Raw genomic sequence first — 18,646 nt, 5'->3', positions numbered from 1 at the left:
TTTATACTTATATATACTAAAAAGGAAATCTGCGCATGTAAATAGGTCTGAGTTCGTTCACAAATTTAACCACGTAAATCTTTTAACATGCTGTCCACCATATCAGCAGCAACTGTACAGGCCATCAAATCTGGATTTCGTGAGGTTCTGTTTATACCTCCAACAAAAATTTTATCACAGCAGAACAACAATTTCTTAACAAGAGCACCACACACAGTTTTACTTTTTCTTTTTACCATGATTCGAGACTGTGGCGGTCTCACCCAAACACAAATACCAACATACACCAGACCGTGTGACATATCAATTCGTAATCAACCAACATAAGCTAATTTTTCAGAGCTGCTGGACCTGTTAACTAGTTTCATTTGTTTTTTTTTCTTTTAAAACAGATTCAACAACACAAGACCCAATATAAAAATATTGATTTAACAATATATATATTTTTATGATTATGCAACGAGCCTGTAATAACATGTACATATATATACATAATATGTCATAAAAATTTTCTTTCAATAAGCTGCCAGCACACGAAAATGTTATGTATAGACATCTAACTTCTGTTTTTCTCTTCTTTTGAGGATATGTGACCCCAGTCCAAAAATGAAGCCACACCAGGCCCAAAATCGTTATCCAGCCGACATGTAATCGGCTGGGGCTAAGGCCGAAAAATGCCCAACTGATGCACTCGGATGAGTCCCGGCCACCACCATGCTCGACCCTGAAAACTGAACGGGAGCAACGAACATAGAAAAAAAAAACAGAAATAAAATGCTAACAAGTAAGCAATGCTGAACACTACAAACCAAACACGAGTCTGGGTTTGGGCAGATTCTTGGCTTCAAGTCTGAAATGCAACAAACAGTAAAAAGAAGCACAAACACCAGAGATAGAGTGGAAAACTGTACATACAAGAAAAAAAAATCAAGATCTACCACACCCCTTTTACGTATCTCAGGGTAAACACTTAGAGTTACCCTTTTTCCCAGGAATTCCTCTCAAAAACACCACATGAAAATCAAACTTATGATCGAATTCTCATCCGAAGCAAGAGGGGAACCCGTACCTTGTTGAAGATTTCTCCGACGGTCTTTCCGGCAAATCGAAGGCTGCCGTGGCGGAAACAACGAGCTAGCTGGAGTCGCCCCTTCCCTGCTACCGTGACAGGGAGTGTGGCTATTTATTGCCGCGGCCCTCGGTGGTTGTGGGTGGCCAAAGCTCGCCGGCGACCTCCACCACTCCGATGCACGCCCCCACGAGAGAGAGAGACGAGGGAAGGGAGAAACGAGAAAGATGAGGGAAGAGGGTGAGACCCCCTCTTCCACCTCCCTTTATATTGCCGAAACCCCCCTCTTCCGAGAGGCGCGGGGTTCGGTTACGCCAGCCGAGCCCCCCCTTCCTTTCTGGAAATGGCAGGAATCGTGCCCTAGGCACGATTCTTGCTCCTTCCTCCTTTTAAAACAAGAGCAGCCCGATGTAGGGTTTTAAAAAAACCCTATCGGGTTATGGATCCGGGTCGGGTTCGACCCGGGTCCAAGAGCTTCTTACCTTTTAAACTTAAATTCCTTTTTTTTCCCTTTAACGAGAGGGCCGGGTCCGGGTCTGCGACCTGCGGCTCGGGATCCAAACCTGACCGGACCCTTGCCTTCCACTAGGTCATCCATGGATTGGATCCAAATGGATCCAATCGTGGATCCCCTAAAAATTCTCATATAATATATATTTTTATATATTTTTAATCAGGTATACGAATATATAGGGTATTTTACCTATATCCAAATGGATCCTATCTGGGTATTGGATCCGAAATGTGGATCCCACGCCCATACATACATTATATACGTAGTTATCTCTTAAATAATTCGCCAAATTGAAAATTTTTGCACTTATGTAATTACATATATGTTTTATGAGATAAATACATATATAAAGACCCCTTTATGGACCCCGGATCTGCGACTTGGATCCCGGGCCCAAATCACATTGTTAAGAAATATATATCATAATATATTTAAATAAAAACCTAAAAATTAAGGTTATTACATGAAGGGAAGTGGCTCATCGTAGGAGGGCTCCTGCCCGTAAAGGGGCGTCGCCGGAGTATATTCCGGTGAGCCAAGACTATAATCTGAAGAATCTGTCGCAGGTGTATATGTGGGTGATACACCGCCAACTGGGTCAGCTAGAGGGGGCGGTTGCTCGCCTGCAGTCGAAATTACGATCTTGTCGTCATGCTTGGCCTTGTGGAGGCAAGCACCCACGGTGTGCCCAATTTCTCCGCAGAAACCGCACTCCTCTGCTAACTCAGGGGGAACAAAATCTCCCGATGACTCTTGTGGTGTCTGATGGTGCACCCGAATGTGTGAAGGCGCGAAACCACCTTCTCGAGCATGCACTTCAGCCCACGCTGCTGCCAAGGGTATCTGGTAGGCGATCGGTAGTGAGAAGCCTTGCTCATCCGTAAAAATGGGTAGATGAGGGCGGTTAGCCCAGTAACCAGCCCCGAACATCTCACGTCCTCCCCTCTCCCTTACGGAACGGCCACGTACACTACGCGTGCTCCTACCGCGACTACCATTAGAACCAGTAACCGGATCCATATATCCAACGGTACTACGAATAAAACAAGAATATAATTTAGTCTAAACATGCTATGAAATATCAAAGACTTACTTACAGCGCGATGGGATGCTCAATAGTCAAGATTCACTTCTTTCTGATCTAGCTCTGATACCAAGTTGTAACGCCCCAAAATTTCGACTTGTGATTTCGAAAACCTTATAAAAAAAACCTTTCAAAGATTTAAAGTTTAATATTTAAAAACAACAGCGGAAGACATTTAGAAAAGAGCACAAGTCAACAATCCTGGGTACGTTAGCTGAAAAACCATCATTCACATGTACAATATCTTAAAGGAATTTAAGAAATAAGACAATCGATTAAAATCTGCAGTTTATTACAAAATGAGCATTTTATTCCAAAGTTCAATAAATCTAAGAAAAATTCCAAAAAGTCTCAGAGCCAAGCCGCCAGCAGAAAGAAGACAAATCTTGATCCATGTTGCACCACGCCATCGGCTGCCAGTAAAGTCCTACTCCTCACCTGCCCATGAAATGGGTCAGTTTCATAACAAACCAATAGGTGCACGAAACAGATAAGTAGAATAAAACAAAACAGGGCATTCATGAGATATGCAGTTATGATATTTAAGCAATTAAAACAATTTTAGTCTATTCTAACAAAAGTAATAAGTGCAAAGAGATGTTAGTTGAAGCAGTGTAAGTCTTAGCCATCTACAACTATTCATGGATATATTCTTTAAGTTCTGATATTAACTGGCCTGTGGGTACGCACAGACGCGAAACGTAGAAACAGCCGAGACCGATCCGGGGGTTTATTATGTCAGGTGTTTTCATTAACCCAGATGGCTGACTGAGTCCGCTCCTAAGGGGACGGTCAGTGACCAAGAGAGTAAATCCCCAAAGGCATTCGTGGCCCATGGATGCATCCAACTTCTGCAGAAGTGCCTGGGAGTTACCACCTAGGATAATTTATGGTAATCTCAATTCCCCTAACTCCGATGACTGGGGAAAACCGAGTCTTTTGCTCGTGGGGTGGTTGTTAACAACCTGTCCATCGGAGTCTTTGTACCATCCATCCTCTCCCTTGATGAACCGTGAAGATCGGATGGGTACGACGGGGGTTTCTTAACCGCCGCCCCATCCTACATGCTCTGGTCCATTAGACCCACTCGAGCATCTTGCCTGTGAAGGCGAAATGGTCACCATTTTATGTGAGCTCAGCATTTTGCTAATTTCACTCATCGAGGTTGCCACAACCTCATCATTCCACCATCGTAACCCACATGGGACATACTTGTCTAAAAGTACGATCGTACCTTCCTAGAGGTACAATTACGATGAGAGGGCAACATAATGGTTTATGACTCTTTTGTTTCCTACATGACATGTTTTGCTTTTCTGAGCAATTTCGCCCGTGGAGGCCGATATTATCACATCAAAACCAATAAAGTGTAAATTTCATACTTCAATACACTCCATGATCTTACATAAAATTCATACCGTACATGCCTTAAGGTTCGATTACAATAGCAATTGCAGTGCATTCCGAGTCTATTCACAAAGTCTACCTTAAGTATGCAGTTTTAAAGGAGTAATCATGCAAAATAGACAATTATCAGTTAAGTAATGTTACACGTAAACAGGCATGCCAATTAAACTACTTAATGAGTCTACCCAAGGAATTTACATTATGCAATTTCAAAAGAATCATAAATAGTAAACTTTGACCAGTCAACATTTCTTCAGATACACAAATATGCAAAATAACTATTCTATCTCAGAAGTCTTATTTTATTTTGTTCATACATACTATTCGTGCGACTTTCCCCTACCTCGGGATGTCGTGCAACTGTGTGCGTCTATGTGTGTAGATGATACGAGGCTCGGGCCGCGGAGCCAGAGCGGGGGGTCCGATGCGAGGTCTGCAACAGTGCTATGTTAATAATAATGCGGAGAAAAAGAAAGACAGACCTGCCTATAGGAAAAGAGAGGCAGCAGGGGTGTGCCCCTGCTGGCCGAAAACAGACAAGCTGTAATTCCCATGATCTTTATCAGATAAATAAATATAGATTTTAAGTCATTAAGGTAATACACGAATATTTTAAGGTTTTAATTATTTATTCGTAATTGGATCTTAGATAACCTATTTGGATCCTTGAAGTAAATCGGATTTTTATGAGACAATTCCTATAACACTTTAGTGAGAATTGAGGCGATGTTCGGATCCACAATAATGCATTTGGATCTTCGATATCAGAATTTCAAATATTAATCTGGATCCTTGAATTGAAATCATAAAGATCAATGTACATTTAGATGGATCCGTAATAATTCATTTGGATCCGTAGTTCTAAATCAGAGTATGATCAAAACTTCAGATTTTTGGATCCAAATTTATTAAAAGGACTGACGAAGCACAATGGATGTTGGATCCATATTAATTTATGTTAATTTTTGGATAACGTAAATGGATCTATATTAAACAATGAAAGACCCACAAGATCGTATTGAAGAATAAACCAAATGTATTAAGAATATAATACTTTACCGCCTAAGAAAGAGATCCAGATCCACGAACGGAACCGGATAAGTCGAATAAGGATCCATAAAGGAACCATATATATATGTATAATAGTATATATACATATATATATATATATATATATATAAATAAACATATCGCGTGGATCCATAGTTGGATCTATTTGGATCCGACCTTCGGATCCACTTCGTAAAGTTGTCACGGATCCACATCGCTTGAGGGACACGGATCCAACACGAGGTTGGATCCCGGGTTTCGGATTTGGACCCCGGCCCGCACCCTGCATAATGAAAAAAAAAGGCAACCCGATATGGGTTGCCCGATAAAACAAAAAGAAAAAAAGAAAGTTAGGGTTCAGTGTGAACCCTAACTGATATCGCTTGGGGAGGGGGTGGGCCGGAGAGCAGCCACCGGGGGCGAGAGTACCGGCCTCCTCCATTTTCGGGAGGCGACCCTCCTACTAAAGAGGGATCATCGACTCCTCTTCCATCCCTCTCTCGCTCCTCTCTACCTCCCGCACTCTTCCTCTCCCATTTAGCCGAACCCTCCCACTCTCAGTCTTCCTCAACTCTCTCACGTTTCGTTTCCGGCCACCAGCCGTCGGAAAAGGCTGTTGCTGTTCCTCCTTCCCTCACATACTCCCTCGACTTCCTCGGCTTGTCAGAGGAGACCCCCACGCCGGCAAAACTTTTTGTCTCTCGCTCGCTCCCATCCCTGTCGACAACCCCGGCCATCGGTAGCTACCAATGTCGCCGGCGACCCTCCACCTGTGACTGCAACCTCTAAGCGTCGGAACAGGTAGGGTTCTGTGTATTTCTTTTTGGGTATTGAGTGTGCTGGTGTGTGTGTGAGAGTCCAAGAAATCTCAAAACGAAAAAAAGAAGGGGGGGCTTTTTGTGTAGATGCAAAAAGAATGCGATTTCTGTGAAACTAATCGGTCAATATATTGGGTATCACTGATCGGCTGGAAATCAGGCGGCAGATGTGTGGGTCTGCCTATTTTGCTTTAGATTTTGCATGTGGAATATTGATGTGAAAGGTCTGGCCTGCGTTAGGGGCATTGGAGAACATGTTCTAGATGTGGGGGTTATGTATATTTTCTGGAATTTGTTAAGATCATGAATGCATGCTTTAAATTTTGTAAGGTATATATATACTGTAGCTCTGGAACTGCATGCTCGGGCTTTATATTTGATATTATGACATCTGATCTGCATCTTTTGCTTGGACGTTGTGGGCTGGTGTTGGTCTAATTTTGGTTTTGGTACTGAAAATTTTGGCTGATTAACCCTCTCAAGTGACATCAATTATTGAACCGTTACCCTCAGCCGTTCTTTATTAAAAATGTGATTCATATGTTTTGAAGAGTAGGTATTAGGATGGGAAATCAAAGTGCTTATTAGGATTATAAATTGATACTGTATGTCCTTATAATTATATATATACGATTGCTAGTGATTTCACAGAATGGATACGATAGGTTGAACATATCTAACCTTGATATGTGATGTTACATCTATTACATGCTACTAGGAACTGTACTTCCCGCATTTAATACACAGTATTCTGTGTTTGCATTCTTCTCCTTTGTGACCAGCAACTTGATATATGATCTTCTTCACATCAATGTGTCTGAATGTAACTTTTCATTTCTGCATTTGAAAACCAATAGCATGCGTCTGCAGGCCTATTTGAATTGGTCTGCAATTTCGGCATGTGAAACCACAACGATAGGTGTTTGGTTTCTTCTGGTAAAGCCAGCTACGTGCCTGTATTTTCGATAGGGTTTGTTTCGGTTAAACGAAAGAAAAGTTTTATGGGGTCGTTGTTCTGCTAGATGTTGATTCAGTCCCTTTTGTTTACTCGACTATATCATCTTTTCTAAAATGCGATGAGATCATTAGGTAGTGAATTTCGCAGGCTTGATTCGTTCATGAGAATCAAACATATTGCTCCTTAGTTTTTATGAACATCTATATTTGAATCATTTGTATTGGTTTTCTCTAAGTAACTGAATTTGATTCACAGTATGTAAATAAGTTAGATTATCGAGCAATGAAAAATCTACTTGGCAATCAAACGTTATCACTGTTTCCGCTAATGGGACTGGACAAAAAGTTGTTCGTTCTTGTCATCAATGTTAATCTATGTTGTTGTCTCATCATATGAATTCTGAAATTTAGTTTGATTAGCCCTGTATGTGATATCAGTGATCTCTAATAAATGAAATCTATAGGTTCCTAACAGCATGTGTAGGGATTAGGAATCACCATGCTTATTTTGTGGGATCGTTAAATTCATTTGAAATGGAGTGAAACAATTGATGTCTCTAAATATACATACCTGGTTGAGGCTTTCTGATCCGTGTGCGTGCGTAGGGAATATTCTCATGTATTTGAAATTTCTGTTATGCGAAATCTGTTGCGGGAAAAATCCCACAAAAAACATGTGTAAATGAGAATCTAGGTGGATTTATATTAAGTTAAAATGCAAGTTGACATTTACCTGCATATTCAGTTAATATGCAAATTCCTAATTAGATGCCTATAGGTTGATGTTCGATTCCATATGAAGCTGCATATTAGTAGATGCTCAATGCTTATGTAACTGCATAGTAAGGGTATGATCAACTTCATACAAAGTTGCATATCAAGCTCATATTCAATGCAAACTTAACTGCATATTAGGTTGTTATTCACTAGTACATGAAGTCATATATTAAACTAATGCTCAAATGCATATTTAGCTGCATAGTAAAATGATATTCAAGTTTATATACTAAGCTGCATAATTTAGTATGTTTGAAGGCATATTTCTTAAAATGTTCCAATGCCCATTAAGTGTATATCATCTAGGAGGTTCAAATGCCCATTAAGATGTTTATTCTCCAAGGTTCTTATGCATGTTAAGTTGTATATTATTCTGAAGTACTATTGCCTAACACTACATACTACTGGAAGTATCAAATGCCAACTAAGCTGTATTACCTTGTGGAATGTTCAAATGAGAATGTGTGGAGAAAAGTATCTAGTTGTATTACCAAATCTCTAAGATTTCACTGCATGCTCAATAAAAGACACCAATAATGTCTTTACTTGTTGGCAGAGTTTTTAATACATGCCACCCTTTTTAATACATGGGGGCGTTGTGGCAATTTGCTACTAAAGAATCATAATGAAGATGAATGATGATTTGATAACCGAACCTATGGGTCTGTTTGTTGTGGATATATGAATGTCCAGCCAGTGTATTGAGGGTCTTGCATAGACCATCGAAGTTATGATGTGGATCCACACGAAAATGAAAATAATATTGTTGTCCGACTGGGTTAAAGGCACCGAAGCACGTTGAGTGGGTTATGCAATCAATATGACAAAGGATTGAGACTGTTATATATCCTTGGTAAAATGACTAAGGTTGGGAATTCTACTGCTGTGGTAGTAGAAGGAAGTTGGGGGAAATGCCCTGTACTTCGGGAAATAAATTAAATGAAAAGATTAACCCACTCATATTCGGGCTTACCTTGGAAAGGGTAGGTGGTACAAAACTCTGGGGACATGTGTTTGTTTTCGAGCGTAAAGCGACTCGTTGGTCCCAGTCCTCAGAGTTGGGGGACCCGGACTACCAAATGTGTTCTAGGTGGTAGCTCCATGTACTTCTGCAGAAGTTAGGGATGCATTCTATTTTGGTTTTGGCCTTTGGGAGGTTCTCTCGGTCACTGACCGCTCCCTTGGGATTTCAGTCTCAGTTAGAATGTTCGGGTTAATAAAACAACTTTGAATAATATACCCCCGAACGTTCTCTTCTGTGATGGTTGCCTCGGCCCGTGTGTACCCGCGGGATAAGAAAAGATAAACATCAATTAGAACCGTTAGGTATCACTGTGATGAAGTCATTAAAGAGACATTTGCATATTTTTCAGCATGTTTTATATTGTAATGATCTAAAATCCTCAAATGGGTCAATACGAGGTGATTGAACTATTACATGAAAGTTATGCATGTTATTGTTATTGCTGTTGCATCGCCTACCTCACTTGCTTATTAATGTTGCATACTATGCCTTACCTGCTCAGTTATTGTTATTGCTTATTTGTTTACCTGCTCATGTATATGACTGTTGATTATTATTGTTGCTTACGTGCTATTGTATATACTAAAGATTTACACTTGACACCCACATCACATACTAGACTCATGATGTACCTGCATTAAGAGTCACAGTTTTCCTACTTAGACGTGGTAGTCTAATTCCAATCAATTTACTATTTTTCAGGTAAAGACTAGGGTTTATGAGCGGGATGAGGCATTGGATCAAGATTTTTGGATCTATTGTTCCAGGGATAGTTGAGTTCATTTTATGTTTTTAAAACTCTGATGTCATTATTCCTTGATAAATGGAAGGAAATAAATGCGTTGAGTTTTCTCTCCACCGTAATGTCTCGAAATGCTTAACCCCATATCATTTCTTGTTTCTACTGTAAAAAAAAAAAAAAATCCTCTTAAATTTTGGGTTAAAATTTTTGGGATGTTACACAAGCGGCGGGGGACAAGCCCCTGCCTAAACATAGCGTAGCGGCAGGGGGCCAACCCCTGCCGACAGCCACCAAGTGGCAGGGGCTGAGCCCCTGCCAACAGCACACAGTGGCAGGGGCTGAGCCCCTGCCGACAGCAAGAAGTGGCAGGGGCTCAACCCCTGCCAACAGCACACAGTGGCAGGGGCTGAGCCCCTGCCGACAGCAATGGATGGCAGGGGGCCAGCCCCTGCCAGAAGCATAAGGATGGCAGGGGGCCAACCCCTGCCAGAAGCACATGGAGTGCAGGGGGCCTGCCCCTGCCGAAAGCACAGTTCGGTTTTCCTAAATTTCCAGATTTTTCCTTAACTATGTGTTTTCCCTATGTTTTTGTTTAGTTAATCTACTGTGCAACTAGATATGCGATACTTCTGTTTTCAAGATTTTATGGAAACGATAGATTTTATTTTGTTCTCCAGATTTTCCTTTGCTGAAAATCCCAATAACTAAGTTGTGATCTATGATCCCGGTTCTGATGTCCAACTGAATGAGCCCTCTGTTATTAACTGGCATATGCATTATGTTTTCTGGTGAATTTTCATCTAGATAAATCTCTGTCTGTTTAATGGTCATTTGATGTTGCTTTAAACCTATGTAGTCTTAATAATGATTGGAATAGGCTTAACACTTGCTATATTCCGAAGTCTGGAAATTTTATGGACAAATTTCTGAAAATGCATATTCGTTCATGGTGTTATATGTGGAAAACAGCTAAGATAAATTGCAGACATGCTGGATGGTACACTCTTGTGATCTAATATACTTGTTGAAGCTGAAAAATATAATGAAATCTTAGATTGGTCCTTTTCAACTTGCATTGGTGTATATATATACTTGTTGAAAAACACATAGAGAAGTCTGTTAAATGCCAATCTTTTGGGTTGCTCTCAATGACCAGTAGTAATAACTCCCGGTATGTAGACCTCTTGTGTGTTTATTGAAATAGGTCTGTCCACATACAAACTTTGATACATATATATATATATATATATATATATATATATATATATATATATATTTATATATATATATACACACACGTGGGTCAGCATGTACATGTATATGTATTTAGGTTTGCAGTTAAAGTTCCCTGAAGTTTTTGATGTGTTGATTCCATGACTTAATCGCTGGTATAGTGGACAGCATGTTAAAAGATTTACGTGGTTAAATTTGTGAACAAACTCAGACCTATGTCCATGCGCAGATTTCCTTTTTAGTATATTTGATTATAAAATACCTTGAATTCTTTGGGGTTAGCATGTTGGACATGGATTTAAATTGACTACTTATGTAGTTCTGTATCTATACAGATTTAAAGTTCTCTTATACTACATCTGTTTATGGTACATGTCCAGCTGAGCACAAGAGTCGGTTTGAACCGAGCTCTTGCTGGGTATGTCGGAACCAAGGGTACGACTGAAATTAAAGGGAAAGATGGGTTTGGATTTCGGGATGAACTGTGGAGGGGGCTCCTGAATGAGTCTATTGTCCTCAATCCTGTTTTACATTAGGATGGGTAAATCGCAATCAGGATATCTATATATTTCTATATATTCAAGATTTCAATTAATGTCTTATGAAGCTTTTGGTTATCTGATTTCTCTATTGATCTGATTGTTCATAAGTTGCCTATGTTTCGATACAGGAAATGATTGAGTTTATGTTTAATATACAAATTTAGTCACGTGTTAATTATGTTGTTAATTTGGTTTCAATATATTGGCTGGGTACTTGCTTCTCAAATAAGACAACATTATATATGTGTTAGTTCAGCTTTGCATGGTTATATTATTTTATTCATGTGTAAGTGGTCGTTTGCTTCATGATTGTTAAATTTCTTGGTAGCATAATTGATTAATGTCTATGCCAGTAATTATGTAAATGTTGTTTTGCTTTTCATCATACTAGTTGTGAAACCTGGAATGTGAGCATGCCTTGGTTATTGATAATTCTTCTTGAGTAAGAATACTTGAGTTATGCACTCACACATTCAAAGAAGTTACTTTGATTTATATCTGTACGTAATGTAGGTGACACACACATAGAGGAAATGCATTTGTTTAATAAACGACATGCTTATAGTCGAGTTATGATTGCATGAGTGCATATGCTTTTGGCATTATGTTATGGGTAAACACTACTTGGTTTTGTTTATGATGCATCGATGACCGAAATGGACCATCATCGGCCTGGAGAGTCGTGGGTGTGGTTTTCTTTCACTTATGTTTTAAATGCATCACTAAAACCACATAAGATGGTTTGACACATTACTATACTGTTCTAGTGGTTTATACGGGCTGGAGTCCTGAATGGGTCCCTGCAGGGGCGGATGCGGGGTTTTCACTTTACTTTTGCATATGTGTGGCAAACTTAAAGAAATGGACTTAATTAAAAATATAATGAATAAGAACAGGGTAATATACATTCTGGGATATCTCATCTGGAGTATGAGAATCTTGGATATTGCGATTTAGGGGAAACCGTGAGGATACAAAAACTCCGTGTGCATTGTTGCCCCTAAACCCGATATTGAGGTTCTTCTCCTGGCCACGGTTTTAGGGAGAGCCGCCACTTTACCCGGGAGTGGTGTGTTAGTCACATCTGTGAGTTTGTTTTGGTATACCAAGAAAGTGGCGCCTGTGGATGCTGTTTTCCCTGGTGTCCCCGACTTTGGATGCTGTTTTCCAAGGTTCCGATGGATGGTGTTGTTTCCTGATATCGGTCGAGGGCTAAGTTTGGAACCCGGTAACAAAATACAAATTGTGTGTGAAGCTACCCCGGGAACCCTACTTAACCTCGGGGATTGTACCCGTTTGGTGTATCCGCGGGCCACTGTAATTAAAAAGAGGAACTTAAGGATGTGTGCATTTAATAGGACATGCATATGGAAAGAGGAAAACTTAAATGGAAGATAATAAATGGTTCATGCATTACATATAAATCATGCATGTTCTTGCTGTGCATTAGTTCATGCATGTTTACCTGTTCACTTGGTTGTTTATGTTGATCATTGTACGATGTTGAGCTCTTTTGCATTTAATTTCCTTATTGATTTAGTTGTGATCAATGTTATATATTTCGTGTTCTCTCCTATTAAATGTTTAATGATGCATGGATGGTTAATTGACTTAGGATTTGAGTATAATCGTATCCCTCAAAATATTACATGGATCTTATTTATGCTCTTTTTCATATTTGATTCATTAGGGAAACTTGTACGCAGAATTCTTCGGATTTCTGACCCTCTTATTTTATTGGTTTTTCCCAGGCACAGGTGATCAGTGAAGTCGACTCGCTTCTGAGGGATACGAGGGTCACAATTGTTTCAGACGACTTCACTTACGGACAGAGTGGCTCTACTGTTATTTTCTCTTAGTTCTTCTGATTTCCTGCAATTTGATATTTCATTTTTGACATGGAACATATTACTCTTATTGATTCATTAATAAAAGAATTCAGTGAATTGATTATGATTGATAAATGTAAGTTGCTTTGTGGTGTATGGTTATCCAACTAAAATTGGAACTGTAGGGACCCCAGGTCTCTGGGAAGTTTTTCGCGACTCTTAGAAAAAAAAAAAATTTATTCCGCATTTTTCAAAGGTAGGAGTTGGGGTCGTTACATTTTTTGTGCTCGTATGCGTATTGTCTTTTCATAGACAAATTTACACCCCCTTGCATCGTTGTTTGCTGACACAGGTTAACAGGAGCTCACAACCCCTGCCCCTGCTTCTTGCGCTTATAGCAGGTGCGCAAGAGCACGATGCCCCTGCCTATGCTTCCCTTACGTCAGGACGACGACAGTACCCCTGACCTTCTATTTTTGGTATTAGCTTGCTAAGATCGTTACTTTTGCAGCTCGTGCGACGGATCCTGCTCGCGCTCCGCGACCCGAGCCGTCCATCGCTTACACTTGCAGACGCCAGCAAGCTTGCAACTCCCAAAGGTAGGGGCAGATTGCACAAAAGACTTGGACAATTGAATTGAGTTCAATTAACTAAAAAGGACAATTAAATAAATATATATGCATATATATATATCATATATATTTATACGAATACGCATTTAACTCAATGACGTGGTTTCGTGATCTAAATAACCTGCTTATCAATGTTGCATATTTGTTATTGCTAAATAACTGCTCACCTGCACATTAATGTAGCATAGTTGTTATTGTTATATAACTGTTCACCTGCTCATGTACATGAATTTAGATCTTTGTTACATAGTGCTTACTTGTCTTGATATACACTAAAGATCAACCATGCCACTCATACCACACACTCGATTCACGATATACTTGCACTATCAGTATAAAATTCCTGCTTAGACGTGGTAGTCTAATTCCTATTCTATTTTAACATTTTCAGGTCCTGAGTAGTAACCACAAGCGGTTACAGGAGAGGTTTTGATATCTGTTTGATCTACTGGTTCCCTAGCCAACTTGTAACTGATATGTCATCAGAGATTCGTTCTTTGTAAATATACTTTTGTAAAGTTCATGAACTGAAGTGAAATAAAGGATGTGTCGATTGTTTGAAAATCTTTTTACCTGTATCACTCCATTCATTTAACCATGAGTTATAAAATGATTCCGCTGAAAAAAAAATCCCAGTGTTTCTGGTTTAAGTTTTTGGGGCTAAGTTAGAACCTAGTAATAAAATACAAATTGTGTGCTAAGCTACCCTGAGAACCTACTTGACCTCGGGGATTGTACCCGTTTGGTGTATCCGCGGGCAACGGTAATTAAAAAGAGGAACTTAAAGTTGTGTGCATTTAATAGGGCATGCATATGGAAAGATGAAACTTAAATGAAAGATAATAAAAAAGAAAGAAAGGAATCGTGCACTGCACATAATCATGCATTTTCCTGTCATGCATTAGATCATGCATGTTTGAATCATTATCTATATCATGACATGATTTGGTGGTAGTATATGATTTACTTCTTCAAATCATGCTGCAAGGTTTGGTTATTTAGTTCTGGATATATGGTACTGCTTTACTGTTCTCGACTGGTGAGCATATGTAATTGTTGGTAGGTATGGATATTTAAATGCTGCAAATTTTATATCTGCACTCACTCAAATCATTGCATGAAATCTTATCCATGTTCTTTGTCTCATCTGGTTTTTTTAGAAGTAGTGCTCAAAATTTCAGTTCTGACACCCTACTTTGTTGGTTTTTCACAAGACATGGTGAACAATGAGGCTGTACTGGCTACTGAAAATGGATGAGAGTCATACTTGGGCTTGTCAGCTTCAACAGGGGACATAGTGGCTCTTTCTTTTGTCTTAGTTGTTCTTGCTTCTTTTCAGTTGTCGCTTTATTTTCAGTTGAATAAAACCTTGTCTTTGAAATTTACTCTTACTCATAAATAAAGAAATTGGTTTGGTTCTTATGGATGATGGTTGCAACTTCATTTGTGGTGATTGGGTTATCAAATAAAAATTGGAACTGTGAGGACCCCAGATCTCTGGGAAGGTTTACGCATTGAAAGAAAAAATATTCCGCATTTTCAAAGGGTATGGATTAGGGTCGTTACAACGACACATTTTCTTGAATTGATCTCGTAAGCTCATCCATCACTATAGAAAATAGGAAAGGGCTTAATGTAGATCCTTGATATAACCCAACCATTATAGGAAAATTGGTTGTCACCCCTCCACAAGTGCGGACATTGGTTACTACTCCTTCGTACATATCTTTAATTATACTAATGTACTTGAGAGAAACACCTTTCTTCATCATTGTCCACCAGAGAACATCCCTAGGTACTCTATCGTATGCCTTCTCCAAATCAATAAAAATCATATGCAAATCTTTGTTCCTCTCTCTATATCTCTCAATAAATTGTCTAAGAAGATGTATAGCTTCCGTAGTTGATCTTCCAGGCATAAAACCAAATTGATTCTCCGATATCATGACAACCTTCCTCAACTTATACTCAATCACCCTCTCCCAAAGTTTCATAGTATGACTCATGAGTTGGATAGGTTTTTATAAGTTCCAAAAATCAATGGCGTATAATTTTCATAAATTTTTTAGGCTCCAAATGCTATTTTTTCTATCCAAAATTAATGATCCAAGTGTCGATTTACAGTAAATCAATCATGCTGAACACGTCTGTACAGTCAGAATTTTGAAAAAAATAACAAAAAATTTCCATTGGGCACGTTTGGCATGTTTTTTAGTGGGTAGGTTTTCATTCCTCTTCATATATATATATATATATATATATATATGTGTGTGTGTGTGTGTGTGTGTGTGTGTGTATGTCTTGTGAAAAAAAGATCCTTCACCTGCATCTATATTTTCATGCTAGGTCCATATGAAATTGCTTTTCCCCTCTCTAGGTTAAGTAAATAGATGGCTAGTTATACTTATTTGAAATTTGATTCCAAAAACTCAGATAATTTCGTATGATTTTACTTGAATAATGAGATTCATGATTTCATATTTTCCTAAAATAAAATTTTATAATTTTTTATGAATTTCATTGCAGAAAAAATCCTTTTACTTTTATTTCTTCCAAAATATCCAGCTTGAACGAATTATACAAGGCTTGTAACAGCATCCCTTACATAATTGAAAATGCAATTGAGATGGTAGCTTTTCCTTTTTTCAATATAATTTTCTTATTTTTTTATTATAAAAAATATTAAGAAAATTGTGTCAGAATAAAAAAAAAACGTTACAATCTGCTTTTACTCGAAACGGTATGCCAGTAACCACACAAATCTCTGTTTTATATCTCCAGTTGTTTAGGCCATAATCTAGGATGTCAAAAATTTGAGAAGAGGCATTGTTGCGGATTCAAAGTTTCAAACAGTCAAGTGCATTGCCCTCAGCACATTATGATAATATGAATTATTCTCATTTTGTCCATTCTGGTTTTATCTAATGCAGAAGATTTGGAAACTAGTACCAAAGGATAGGTCTGTTCTCCAAAATAAAAGGAAGAAAGTTTTCTTAAGTATACGGTATCATTATATGGTTGCACGTCACATTTAGACTTGTTTTTAGTGCAATGCCCTGGACATGAGATCTAAGATGACAACCTCCCAAAAAGGCCTTTATCTTATCTCACAAGGATGCTTGCAAAAACATCTATGCTCTTCCCTTTAAAATGCATCGCATGAAGAACGTCCAACTTTGTACTGCATCTAGACTGAAAATACGTTCAATAAGAACTTGAAACACTGAAGCAGGACTAGAACTCCACGAACACAGAAGGATATGATAACTAAAAAACCTTGCTTGAGTCAAGACATGAGAAAGATGTTTATAAAGGAAGTTTTTTTTGCTACTAGTAATTATAAACGACACTATATTTCATCTACAAACTGAAGAAATATACTGAGATTTCACATCAAAAATAGAAAAATGCTGCATAAAATGGTCCATGGGAGCATAATCATGTTATTTGAACAATAATATGATGAAAGGTACCACCCAGTGAGTTTCGTACCACTAGAAGGATTTCCACAACCTTGGAAGTTTGGATCATCACATACAATAGCCTCGGGACCCCATGCAAGCTTTCCACCAAATATATTCCAAACTCCATTTGGACTCTGGAATCAGCCACATTATGTAAACATTAGCTATGATTAGCAGGAAAAAAAAGTTTATATCATCTAATAAGATAATTTGTCAAAATTACACATTTCTTTTTCTACATTTTGCATCAATATGTGGAAAGAACAACTAAACAGCCATTAAATGAAAAGTTATATTCAGATAACATCTTTAATGCAGGAGGCCATCAAACCCACAAGTTTTACCCTCCAGAGTGGGATAAGTAAAGATAATCAAGCTATTCAAGAAATTATTCACTTGCAATAGAAAACTATAAGAAACATGTCACATCAAATCTTTAACACAACATTCATTTATTTAATAAAAAATTACATTTATTATAATTTTAAATTTAGGCAAAATTTGCGAGATATTACATCCCTACCCCCCTTAAAAGAATTTGGTTCACGAAATTATAACATACTGAAAAAGTGTGGGTAACGCTTATGTATATCGTTCATGGATCACAATACCCTAACAAAAAAGAAATCTCCTATGGTAAAACTAAATTCCCTATGCCTCAAAAATTGCCTTCACAAGGTTCGCCCTGGTTGTTCAGTTCCGCGGCCATGGTACCATATACTCACCCGTTATTCCTCTTCTGCCCTTGTTGTTGTATAGGCTCTATTGCGGTTTGCCTTGAGCTCCCTGCTAGTTCAGACCAACCTTAGCAATATGCCCTTGCTGCACCACATTTGAAACAATTCCCAGTGGAAAGAGGGAAAACTCTGAAGGGATGCTTCTGGTTACACTGAGGACCGTTATGCTGGGTGTGTAGCTGTTGTAGTTGCCTTTGCTGCTAGTGGTCTTGATAGTCACTTTGCTCGAATTTCTACTTCTTGTCTGATGGTTGTTGCGCCTTGCCGCCAGAAAACTGTCGCTTATTAGACCTACCATTGTAATATCGCGTATTTTCACACTTAGTAAATTTGAGATTTTCGAAAAATTTGGCTAAGTATAAAGGAAAAATTGTTAGATTCTCGATTTTAGGCCGATGCCTTTGAATCTAGGCTTGGCCCAGGTCTCATTGTCAAGGCCTAAACGAACCACTTAAAACATGAGAAAAAGTTTTATTTTTGACTTTTAAATTCAAGCGAAATTCAAAATTCATGTTCATGTTATATATCGTTGGATGCGTCTTGGAATTTCGAGCACAATGATATTTTACTTTTCTGAATTCGGGCTCCGGTTGGCCCGAAAATCGTATTTTTCGAAAAAAGAGCAGTTTGTCGGTTCGGATCTGGATTTGGATCAGACTAAAACTGATGGATTTGATCCAAATTAATATGGATCTGGACTCTATTCAAGACCAATATTAATCTGGTATTAATCCAGCTCAAGACCCATTTGGATTTTTGGAGATGGA

At 38.6% G+C, this 18,646-nt stretch overlaps 1 protein-coding gene across 3 annotated transcripts in view; it reads right to left on the bottom strand.

Annotated features, from left to right (window-relative positions):
* LOC149818814 (uncharacterized) overlaps nucleotides 1-18,646 on the bottom strand; it is a 250,458-nt gene that overhangs the window by 85,252 nt on the left and 146,560 nt on the right. For all 3 annotated transcript variants that reach the window (XM_089984377.1, XM_089984379.1, XM_089984378.1), the window contains one exon: nucleotides 17,171-17,276. In XM_089984377.1, the coding sequence (XP_089840503.1) occupies nucleotides 17,171-17,276 (106 nt within the window). The remainder of the gene's footprint in view (nucleotides 1-17,170; nucleotides 17,277-18,646) is intronic.

The sequence above is a fragment of the Nuphar pumila genome, chromosome 13 (assembly GCF_984573655.1).
Source record: "Nuphar pumila chromosome 13, dmNupPumi1.hap1.1, whole genome shotgun sequence".
Lineage (NCBI taxonomy): Eukaryota > Viridiplantae > Streptophyta > Magnoliopsida > Nymphaeales > Nymphaeaceae > Nuphar > Nuphar pumila.
The sequence above is the reverse complement of the archived record's forward strand: the minus strand, read 5'-3'. Positions and strand labels throughout refer to the sequence as shown.